The sequence below is a fragment of the Mauremys reevesii genome, linkage group 8 (assembly GCF_016161935.1).
Source record: "Mauremys reevesii isolate NIE-2019 linkage group 8, ASM1616193v1, whole genome shotgun sequence".
In the NCBI taxonomy this organism is placed as follows: Eukaryota; Metazoa; Chordata; order Testudines; family Geoemydidae; genus Mauremys; species Mauremys reevesii.
The window spans coordinates 27,883,259-27,895,605 of NC_052630.1; the positions used below are offsets into that span (position 1 = coordinate 27,883,259).

Sequence of the window (12,347 nt, forward strand, 5' to 3'; positions counted from 1 at the left end):
TGACTCATAAGTTGCACCGCACCTTGAGTGACTTTTCAGTGTGGTTTGTACAGGCTGGCCATTCCATCTTTTCTGCCTCCGAATATTGTAATAACAATGGAAAGAAAGGAGAAAGCACATGGCAAATGGTTTAAAGCTATAAGAAATGAGAATTCATGACATCTCTGGGTGTCAGCCAGATAGATCTGCTTTTTTTATAGCACATGTTAATAACATTTTCAGAGTATGCAGATTGTCCTCACATTGTGTTTAAACTTCAGTCTTGTGTCAAATTATATGGGAAATAAAAAAAAATAGAAAAGAAACAATAGGGTTAGCTAGAGCTATAAATAAGAATCAAACCTGCAGTACTAGCTAAAAAAATGTACAAGGCTATTAATGCTTATGCTTCAGGGTATAAACTGGTCATTGGGATCACTGGTCCAGAGTGATAATGTATACATAATAAGATGCATTAATGGATTCCTATGAGGAAGCCAGTGTTAGTACAGAATACTGAATTAGATGTTTTGGTATGGCAGGTCCTTTCTTTAGAGAAGCAGTATGGTAAATCTATCTGAGCACAGAACTAGAAACTCTTTGAGTTCTAATCCTGGCTGACAGAGACTGAAACTCTCTGCATCAGTTTTACTATCGTACTGTGCATTCAATATTAAATATTGGTTAGAAGACAGTTATGTACTGATTCATTTGAAGGTGCTCCTGTATAAGGGGATTGTTTAAAGAGTCCTGCGCAGAGGATTAGGTTATGTGTCTGCAAAGAGATTGTTTCCTGACTCTCAAATGCTCATGTATAATCATAGGAGCAGAGAGCAATGGAACATGAGTAAGGTGCAACCCACATGGCTTTTCAGGGGCTCTGTTGGTATGGAACTTAGATCCAGAAAAAAGACTGCTCTGCTATTTAACTGTGTTCAGTGATATTTGTCCTGATTCTAACAGGATTTTAAGTAGAGCTTTGAGGTGGCAGTTTAAGTTGCATATCTCTCAAATCCCTATGTTGCATGGTTTTAGCAAATGTATGCAGTTCATGGGCCAGTGCGTCTCAGTGCTTGGAAAGGGATTTGATAATGTCAGAGCAGGAGTGGATGGGTGTCTCACGTTATACGGTATACAGGCAAGAGGTGATGTTTGGAACCCAAAGAGTTGTGTGTACCCATGAAAACGTACATAGCATTACCATTGTAACTATATCACCTTGTGAAATCCAGTAGCAGGTATATTATCACCAGGGCACATTTACAAATGCTGCAGTAGAACTGTCATGGTTACACTATGAGAGAGCAGTTACTCACCACTGAACAGTCTCCATAGCAGTCCTCCTGGCACTTTTGATTTGAGAGTGCTCAGGGAATGGCCAGTTGCTCAGCAAATTGTGGCTAGAAAGCCCCTTGCGCCTTCCAGGTTTCTAATTGTGTTATCTGATGTGGAAATAAACAAAGCAATGTTATTGCTAAATTTCTTCTTTGAGGGTCTGTTCCCAACAGGGCCGGCTCCAGCTTTCTTGCCGCCCCAAGCGACAAAGTGAAAAAATAAAATTAAAGCTGCGATCACTTCGTTCTTCGGCGGCAATTCAGCAGTGGGTCCTTCCCTCCAAGAGGGACTGAGGGACCCGCCACCGAATTGACCTCGACGTGCCACCCCTTTCCATTGGCCACCCGAAGCACCTGCTTCCTTTGCTGGTGCCTGGAGCTGGCCCTGGTTCCAAAGCCCGATGAAATCAATTAGATGACTCCCAGTGACTTCAGTCAGACCCTCTGTATTCATTAGAACACAAGTAAGAATGGGTTACTTACTATTCATAAATTGGAATGCAAACTTGCCCATTCCCCTCAATCTCCAAAGACAAAGTTGTAGATAGACGGTGTACTGAATCTTGGACACCAACAATGTTTCTTGAAGGATCACATCCCCACTTTAAAGTTAGATTTTCAGAAATGTTCAATACCCACAACAGCTATTACAGTTTTTAGGAATTGTGGATGTTTGTACACATCTGAAACTCGGGTCCAAAGAGAAGACAGCCCTTTTACATTTAATTTCATATGTCCAGCTCTCTACGTTTTTTTAGTTATTTAAAACAACCCTTAACTGGGATGCGAATGGAAGTATCAAATAAAGTTATGTCTGTAGTGCAGTCAGAATTTTCCTCCTTTAATTGTTTGATATAGTTTGTGTCAATGTCCTTCTCTGCAAGAGCTTTCAACACTGCATTGATCTCTACTCTGTCGAATGCTTTTTCATAGTCGATGAAGGCAATACATAAAGGAAATTTGTATTCCCTTGAGCATTCCAATAGCTGGTTTATAGTGAAAATATGGTCCATTGTGCCGAAATTCCTTTGAAAGCCTGCCTGCTCTCTCTTCTCTGTCGCTCATCCAGAATCTGTGAGAGTCAGTTTGTTATTATTTTGGTGACCAGCCTGTAAACATGTGAGAGCAGGCATATTGGATGATAGTTCTTTAGATCTTCACGCTAGCCCTTCTTGTACAGCAGAATGGTGTTGGACACCTTCCATCTAGATGATATCTTCTGCAATTCCAAGTAATGGCTAAACCTCTGAACAAGGGTTTCCCAGAGGTCTTGGCCTCCAGCTCTTCTCATTTTGATTGTCAATCCATCTTTACCTGGGGCTTTTCCTTCCTTCATTTGATGAACTGCATGTCGAACTTCGCTGACAAGGACTGGGAGCACATGCTTGTTGAAGTATTGATACTGGGACATTCATCTGAGACATAAACAATTTGGCGTAGAAATCTTTGCAGACCGCGTCCACCCCTGTTCTGTCAATTGCTGGTTTTCCATCCCTGTTCTTCAGTGCCATTATTGTTGACCTGTACAGTGTCAATTCCCTTTTCTTTTTTTGAGACTTCTCCAATCTTCAGCTGTCTTTAAGAGCCTTTCATTTCGGTACTTCTCGAAGTCCTCCTTTAGTAGTCTTCTTATCAACTTGCAGAGGAGGGAGTACTCAAGTTTGTCACCACCATTTCGCTTCATATTCCTCTGTTTCTCTAACAAGTTCTGCGTTTCCTCCGAGATTCTTCCCTTCGCTCTTTTCGGTCTTCTTTCTCGGCTAATTTCATGCATTGCCTCAATTTATCAGTGAAGTTTTTATAATCCTCATCGCAATTATTTATAAGACTCCAGACTTCCTTGGAAATGTTTGCTTTCAAGATTGCCTTGTCGAATATTTTTGGCTGCTGTCTCTGATATGCCATCTGTAGCACTTTTTTCTCCACCTTTTCGTTGAAGTTGAGCTGTGCTCTGAGCAAGCGATTGCCACTACTGGTTTTAAATGATAGTACTACTGAGATGTCTTGTACAATGCATTGCTTATCTATCAGAATATAGTCAATCTCGTTCTTGTTTTTAGCATTGGGCACGATCCATGTCCACCTCCTCTTGGCCTTCTTCTTAAACAAGGTGTTACCAATGAACATTTATTTCGTCTCCACCAGAGTTGCAAGTCGCTCTCCTCATGGATTCTGTTCACCTATGCTATACCTTCCAATGAACTTCTTACCTTCTTTCCCTCCTCCAACTTTGGCGATGAAATCTCCCATCGCGATCGTATATGTGGATTTTTGAGCGAGGGTCTCCTCGAACTCCTGATAGAATTCTTCTACATCGTCATCTTTGCGTGTGCTTGTGGGAGCATAGATCTGAATAATCTTGAAGATGCTGTTCTTGTTCAGTTGGAGATGTAGCACTCCAATGCGTGATGACTTGAACTTGCAGGAGATGATTTTTGAAGACCGTTCCCTGTTGATAATGAAGCCGATTCCTCCAACGGTTCTCACACCTTCTCCTTTTTCTAACATTATAGTATTTTCATCTCTCCACTTCACTTCCATCTCCTTTCTTTGTCGTGTTTCACAGAGACCAAGGATGTCACAGGCTGTCCTTGCCTTCTCCTCCATTAGATGGTTGATCAAATTGTCTCTCGTCAGTGTCCTGCAGTGCACACTGAGAGGGCAGTCCTTTTTCTGGCCCCCTGAGATTCTTAAAAGCCTCTCATCGACTGAACTCCCACCAAGTATGAAACAAGGAGACACGATTTCACCGAAACTCCTCACAGACTGCCTCAAAATGGTAATGAAGCAGATGAATTGGAAGAGTGGAATCAACATAAATGGAGAGCAGTTAAACCATCTCAGATTTGCGGATGATATTGTGTTGATCACCTAAAATACTATCAAACTACAGAAAATGCTGCGAGAACTCAACACAAAAAGCAGTCAAGTCAAACTGAAAATTAACTGTTCCAAAAAGAAATTTATGCGGTCTGATACCTTGCTAAAAGCCCAAATAACAATCAAGGGAGAACAAATAGAAGAAGTTGAATAATATGTCTATTTGACCAAAAAATTAACATGTGCCATGATCAGGAAGGTGAACTCTCATGAAGAAAGAAAGCTGGTTGGCACAGCAGTAGGAAGCCTAAAGATGATAAATAACTTGATGAGCTACAATAACTGTTTATCAAGGATGTCCTCCAAAGAAAAATCAACAAGGCAACATGACCCAGCCTCTTCAACTAAACAGTACTGCTGGCAATGTTGTTGTAAACCGTGCGGCCTGGGCTACCGCCGCAGCGGCGGCGAGAGGGGGGGGGTTTCCCTGCCCCTGACTGGCTGGAGTCCGCGGCACGCCCCTCAGGCCAGGGAGCGCCGGCAGGAGTCTATAGCATACCCCTCTAGCAGGGGGACGCTGGCAGGAGTTCGCAGCGCGCCCCTCAGGCAGGGGAGCACCAGCAGGAGTCTCTAGCATACCCCTCCAGCACGGGAACGCTGGCGGGAGTTCGCAGCGCGCCCCTCAGGCAGGGGAGCTCTGGCAGGAGTCTCTAGCGTACCCCTCTAGCAGGGGAACGCTGGCAGGAGTTCGCAGCGCGCCCCTCAGGCAAGGGAGCGCCAGCAGGAGTCTCTAGTGCACCCCTCTAGCAGGGGAACGCTGGCAGGGGTTCGCAGCGCGCCCCTCAGGCAGGGGAGCGCCGGCAGAAGTCTCTAGCGCACCCCTCTAGCAGGGGAACGCTGGCAGGAGTCTCTAGCGTACCCCTCTAGCAGGGGAACGCTGGCAAGGGTTCGCAGTGCCCCTCAGGCAGGGGAGCGCCGGCAGGAGTCTCTAGCGTATCCCGCTAGCAGGGGAATGCTGGCAGGAGTTGGCAGCGCGCCCCTCAGGCAGGGGAGTGTCGGCAGGAGTCTCTAGCGCACCCCTCTAGCAGGGGAACGCTGGCAAGAGTTCGCAGCGCCCCTCAGGCAGGGGAGCGCCGGCAGGAGTCTCTAGCGCACCCCTCGAGCAGGGGAACGCTGGCAGGGGTTCGGTTACACGCACCTCAGGTTCGGCCGGATAGACCGCGGCTGGCAGCTCCAGCTCCTCCCCGGGTTCTGGATCCTCCTGTCCCTCGGAGCACTCGGCGCCAGGCAGTCCCGGGGAGTCCCGTCCGTCCTCTTGGTCGGGCTTCCCTTGGTCCCACGCCTCACCGGGGTTGGCAGCCAGGTCGGAAGGGAGCAGCGTGGCGTCTGCGTCCGCCTCCCTCCGTTGTGCTGCCCCGACTGAGCAAAGGGCCCCGCCCTTTGTACTCCCCGTTCTGCCCCTCCCATCGCTGGGGTCGGAACAAACTTGGCCTGGCCCCGCCCCCTCCGGAGGAGAGTGTGGCAGTTTCCGCTCCGGCTCGGAGGGAAGCCACCCTGGCTCCCTACAGTTGTACAGCAGCGAACCATAGGCACTGACAAAGACAGAGGAGCAGCAACTGTCTGTCACGCTGAGGGCGATGGAAAGAACAATTTTTGAGGAATTTCAATCCGTGACCGAGTCCCCAATAAAGTGATCAGACAGCAGAGTGGAGTGCAGGACGTCATTGTTGAGAGCAGGCATAGTAAAATGTGATGGGCCAGGCAGATAGCGAGGCTAACTGACAACTGACAGACTGCAGCTGTTGCTGAGTGGTACCCACAGGAACTGAAACAACTACTCGGCTGACCTCCAAAGAGATGGGAAGATTTTACTGTGAAAAGACATGACCACACATGGAGAAGGAAGGCCAGGATATGAGAAGAATGGAAGACGTGTTGTGATCAGCACAATCTATATGAGGGCTGAAGGACTGATTGATCAAGGTGATCTAAACAACCCTTCCCCACCCATCATCAAAACACCTGATTTTGAATAGTACATATACCCCCTAATTGATGTAATATTTGAGGAGCGGCATAATTCTCACAGCTCTTCTTTTTCCAAAGCAAACCAATATACTTGTAGCTGCTGTATTTAAAAAAAAAATCCCTCCCCACTACACAGTTATTTGTAGCTCATCAAGTTATTTGTCACCTTTAGGCTTCCAACTGCTGTGGCAATAGCAAGAAACCACTGAGCATCACATATTGAAAGATACAGTGTACCAATCCTTCAAGCTGCTGATTCTTGATTACATGAAGAGTGATACCCCTCCTTGAAGTTCCAAGACTAAGAACGTCACAGCTGTTGTTGCAATGGTTACTACTAGCTTCAACAATGTGCCTATGCAGTAAAGTGGAGACGTTTATTTCCAAATGCAGATTTTGAGTCTCTGCAAAGTTCTGGGGTGTTCAAAACCCCGGGTCCAGTTTTGGTCCAGCTCTGTGAAAAAGCAGGTCTCTCTCTCTGGGACATTTAAGCTTACAAATACACATTTAATTTAGTTACTTATTTGATTGTTTTGTACTGTGTGTTACAATGTTTTTGATTTGATATAAATAAACGTTTTGAGATTTAACAGCTGCAGTATCAAGTCAATTCCTTAGTATAGCTGTAAACAACAATGTATATAGTTTTGTATTTAAATAATATACTTGAACTAAATTAAATGTATTCTTGGGAACTTGAACTCAACCTGTTGCCTCCTTAATCTTGCAGTCTTGTAGAAATTGTTTTTATTAGTATTGCTGTATTGACTTAACTATTGACTGATTTAAAAAAAAAGACGCCTCTAATATTGTGGCTGAAAATTTGCAAGGTTCATAGATTCTCTGTTGCAGCTGGCAAGGCTATATGTCTCAAAACTGAATTTTACAGCAAAACACTGCACATAGTTATATCTATCTTTTCCATGTTTATCTTCCCCTGCCACACAAAACTAAGGGAACTGTTTTAAACAGTTTAAGTGATTAAGTCCATTCCTATTCAGACAAGCAGTTAAGTGTTTCATAAAGTCAATGGGACCTGAGCACGTACTTAAAACTAAACATACATTTAAGTGCTGTCCTGACTAGAGATAGATTTAAGCGTGTTCTTAAGTGCTTTCATGAATCTGAGTCATTATGAATGTACCATGTAATAACGTATCTAAAATATCCTTAGTCATTTAAAACTAGCACACACCAAAAAGAAGGTATTAACTTTGTTTCCTTTTATAGATGTGAACTAGACCTACAGTATTATGAGAGATTGTTGAGAAAGTACACAGATTAGTATACGAAAAAGAGATGCTGCTTCAGAACATAGGTTGATTGCAGAACATATGAAACATTGGGCTTCCTGAAGTAACTTAATAAATAAGTGGTTGTATTTGCATTTTATCACTCACAACAATCCATTTACTGAAATCCAAATTAACATGTTTTGTTCAATGCCAAAATTCAGACTTTGGGAAAATAGTTCCACTGGGCTCATCTGTACTTGGATATTATCCAAATACATTGTCTTCCTTCTGTGTCTGACTCTGTCTCCTTTCCAAGAAGTGTACAAGGACCTAGAGCACGGTGTGTAGATTAAGCGTTTGATGTATAATAGTATGTTAGGTTAAACCACTCCTTCAGCCTACTACTGGAAGGATGAAGCATTTTAAAAATATGTAGGGCAGAATGAATAGGGCAGACAGCACACGTGATGAACTGCAAGGTTTGGGATGCACCAGTCCAAAGTAATAGACATTCTGGTAAGATAAAAATGAGAACATATGCTATATGCTATTTAGGATATGCTGTATGCTATTTCCATTTCTTAAGAGACTGTATCTAGCAGCTTACAGTACCTTGTGAAGTATAGGATTTCTTTTTGTTAGTCACTTTTTAAAGAGTCTCCTCATAGGGCAACTTTTTGCTTACACAAGTAGTTACAATAAAACGTACCCATTTGTTTCTGTCTCATCTGCCCATCACTGTGGTCTCTAAGGGCCACAAAAATACGTAGGAAAATCAACATTTCTCTCCGAAGGACAATATTCCCCACCCCCTCCCCTAGTTATGCAATCTTGAGTGAGGTGGTTCTTGTGTGGCAGTGCAGCAAGAGTGCCAGCTCCCAAAAATCCTGTCTGCAGAGGACAGGTGTGTAGATTAAGCGTTTGATGTATAATAGTATGTTAGGTTAAACCACGCCTACAGGCAGAGTGCTTTGAGAATCCAATCAGGAGAGGTCACTTTGCACTCTATAGCAGAATGCACTCTGTAAGATGGAGAGAAAGGAGGGAAGAAGCATGAATTTACCACTGTCACCTGTGGGTTGCCTTGTGCCATTGGTGGTGTTAGCATTTCCTCTTGCACACAAAGACCCCAAGTTTCAGGATTCTGGATGTCACCTGTACAAGCTGATCATGGAAAGAGGGTCCCTTTTACTCTCTCTCTCTCTCTCTTGCATAATTGCAGACCATTGGCCAGATTCTGACTTTGAATAGGCAGTGTGTTCTGGCCATAATTTTCAAACTTAAATGCCTAAAACGAAGCTCTCAAATTCATATTTAGGCTTCTGGCTATGTGGGCTGATTTTCGGAAGTGCTTAGCACCCTTTGAACAGGTGATGAGAAGCTCTGGAAAACAAGTCACTTATCTAGGAGTTTAACTTTAGGCACCCAAGTTTGAAAATGTTTAACTTAATTAATTTACAATTAATTGAGAAGAGTATATTTGCGATACTTCGTAGTTCCATGTGAAAATAGATCAATCTGGCTGTAAATATTTTCCTCAGTGATATTTTCTTATATTGTTTGAGTCATTAAATGCACAATGTGCTTCATAGTGTCTAAAAACAAACATACATCAGTATAATTGTAATTTTGTTAGTTACTTTTTCTAATTATTGTTCACTAGAAAACTACAAATTAATGTAATGATTAAGACATGCAGTTAATCCACTTACTTGTGGATTAACTTGTATTTTTCATCTCTTTCATTAGTTTTATTAAAAATTTAAAATTGCCAGAACATATGGAATTTCATTAAATAAGCTTGTTTATCATTATGTGCTTATGGTTAGAAAAGTGACTATATTTAAATGATACTTTCTCGGCCATTATATTGTCTTCCTGTGTATTTCTGAATTTTATCTGCTTACTTACTGACTAAAACAAGTTTGTATTCCTATTATCAAGGCAAAGCCATCTCAATCCTGGGCGAATGAGCTAGATTTATTTTCCCCCATCCCTTATTCATCGTCAACGACATTGTTAGCCACATTCCAGTGAGAGAAGGAGGAATAGCAGCATAATTTTCAGATTTCACAGAGTTTGTGGTACTGCCAGTTAGAAAAATTGGGCCAAAGCCTGATCCCATTGAAGTACGTGAAGGATTTGGTCCATCTTTTTCATTGTAAAATGTACTTATTTGAGGCCTGATCTCTTCTCCCTGTACTGGTGTAAAACCAGCATAAGTGAAAGAAGAATCAGGCTCCTTCCCTGGTGATTTTAAAGAGAGATTAAGTATGGAACTTCCCAGTGTCATTTTACCATCATTATCTAACTGAACCTGTGCTGTAACGGGTAAATTTTCAAAAGGCCTGAGGCTTGTTGAAGCTATTGGGCAAAAAAAAAAAAACCTGCCATCAACAAATGTTGATGACTATTTCTCTTTTTTCTTGCAGGCCCTTCAAATCACCACAGCCAGTCAACACTGAGACCACCTCTCCCACCACCTCACAATCATACACTGTCTCATCATCATTCCTCTGCCAACTCCCTCAATAGGAACTCTCTCACAAATCGGCGGAACCAGATCCATGCACCAGCTCCTGCACCAAATGACTTGGCCACCACTCCTGAGTCTGTGCAACTTCAAGACAGCTGGGTACTCAATAGCAATGTTCCACTTGAGACCAGGTAGGTCACAAGGAATGGTCTTCAGTAGGACTGCACTAAAAATACACAGTATAATCTCAATTATCTGAATGTCATGGGGACATTGAATAAGCGTGGATAAATGAGATTTCATACGATTGAGGGAATTTACAGCACATGTTTCAGATAGCAGGTATTTTTAGTTAATTGAGACTTGGAAACTCAAGGCTGTCTTATACTGAAAGTACTCCAATGTTATATAAGCATGTATAAAATCAACTGCATTGAAAAAGAACAGCTAAGAAAATACATGTGAATTTGGTTAAAAGAAAAGAGATATATTTTATTGACTTTATGTCAATTCATCTTTTACCTAACACAACATAAATATATATTTAGTTTAGAACACCTCTTATTTACTTGGCATTTGCAAATGGACAGTTAGACATCTCTTTGTTCATGTCTCTTGTTTTAATACTTGTTTGTTCATTCAGACAGCTCTTGTGTACCTAACTAATAGAATTAGCATAACATATTTTTACTCCAAAGCTCAGGGAGAACTTACTTATAAGGGTATATTGACTGACACTAATAAATTATGCATTTGGCCTATCCTGCAGTAGTAAATGAAGACTCATTTGAAATTTAGCGTTTTGGGAGACCTTTAGAAACAATCCCTGATTCAGGATTGACAGAAGTATAATTTTAATTTATATTTCATCCAACATGCAGACTCACTTTAATCCCTCCCGTACACACTAGCAGCTTGATGCCTGTGGGGCACACTGTTATGTATTAAAAAAAAAGAAGAAAGAAAGAAGAAAAAGTGCAGCAGTTATGATTGCCAAAATAAATCAATACAAAAAGAAGTTTTCTGACATACTGCATTTCTAAGCATTCAGTTTCATTGTCATTTTTTTCCATCTTAATTCTAACTTGTCTTTAAGTATCAAGAGATGCTGGTCTCACAGAAATTAGGACTAGCAACTGTGGTGATACATCTGAGCACTGGCACCAACCCACTGCTCTTTCTGCCCACTCCTATCTTTCGAGTGGGCAGGCTTGTTATTGAAACATACGGGACTATCTGATGGCGTCATAAAGCACGTATCTTGTATCTGCAATTGCTGGGAGCCCACACGAATAGATTAGAAAGTTATTGTACTTTATACATTTTGGTAAATGTAATTGTAGCATCTCTCACTCTCGAATGGGGAGAGAGGCCACTCCACCTCACTACAGGTGGGTAGTAATCAGTCTATGGGGAAGCTCTGGCCCTCTGGGGTGTAGGGGGCAAAGTGCAAACAGTCTTTAGCCCACAGCCTTCTGCCTGGGACAGACAGCAATTGTCTATAATTGGCAGTCTATAAGGAAGCTCTGGCCCTATGGGTGGGGCAGAGCCCAAGGAGTCTTTAGCCAAGAGCCTTCTGGCAGAGGCAGACAGCAGATTGTCTATGGCCCAGCTTCCTGGCTGGGGCAGAGCAAAAGCAGGCAAGCACAAGCTATCTGGCCTAAGGTGAGTAGGCTGCCACTCCAGAGATTGGGTTGGCAGTAAGGGGACCTGGGCCCACCCTTCTTCCAGCCCAGGGCCCTAACAGTTCCAGGGAATCCTGCCACTGGGTCAATGGGGATCCTGCCAAAACTCGCTGACTCACTCTCTGGCAGCAAAAGCTGGGCATAGGGGGGCTCCAGAGTCCAAAGATCCTGTGTCCCCTCTGGTTACTCGTCAACCAGCAGTACCCACAGCTCCTCAGGGCACTTGCCTGCCTCCTCCAATTGCAGGGCACAGCTCCACTTAGGGCCAAGTCTGGGATCCTGGAAGAGATGTCTGCTCCCTCCAGTCTTCAGCACCAGCTGAGCTGCAGGGCTCTCACTTTATACTTCCTGTCCTGCCCCAGGACTTCTGGAGGGATGGGGGCAGATTTAGCCCCACTCACCAGGGGGAGTGTAGTGGTTTCTTGCTCTCCAGGTCAGAGGGAACCCACTCTGCCTCACTACAGTAATGCTATGAAATAAAAGAATGGAGCAGATGGGAAAGTGGATTGGTGGTGGGATGTACTTGCACACCCATGTTTGCATAAGTTAATAGTTGGTTGAGAAGTTGGATTGTTTTCCACCTGGTGTCTCTCATCCATGGTTTTGGTTTGAAGGGCAGCCATGGCTGTTGGGATTTGATGTGAATTGGAACCTTTCTAAGAATACAGGAATTGCCATACTGGATCAGGCCAAGATCCATCTTCTTCAGTCTCTGGCTGTGGCCAGTACCAAATGCTTCAGCAGAAGGTGCTAGAACCCTGCAGTAAGCAGATATGAGATAATCAGCCCC

At 43.3% G+C, this 12,347-nt stretch overlaps 1 protein-coding gene across 21 annotated transcripts in view; it reads left to right on the forward strand.

Moving 5' to 3' along the window:
• TENM2 (teneurin transmembrane protein 2) overlaps positions 1-12,347 on the forward strand; it is a 1,520,094-nt gene that overhangs the window by 1,250,831 nt on the left and 256,916 nt on the right. For all 21 annotated transcript variants that reach the window (XM_039484033.1, XM_039484034.1, XM_039484029.1 and 18 more), the window contains one exon: positions 9,829-10,063. In XM_039484033.1, coding sequence (XP_039339967.1) covers positions 9,829-10,063 — 235 coding nt within the window. The remainder of the gene's footprint in view (positions 1-9,828; positions 10,064-12,347) is intronic.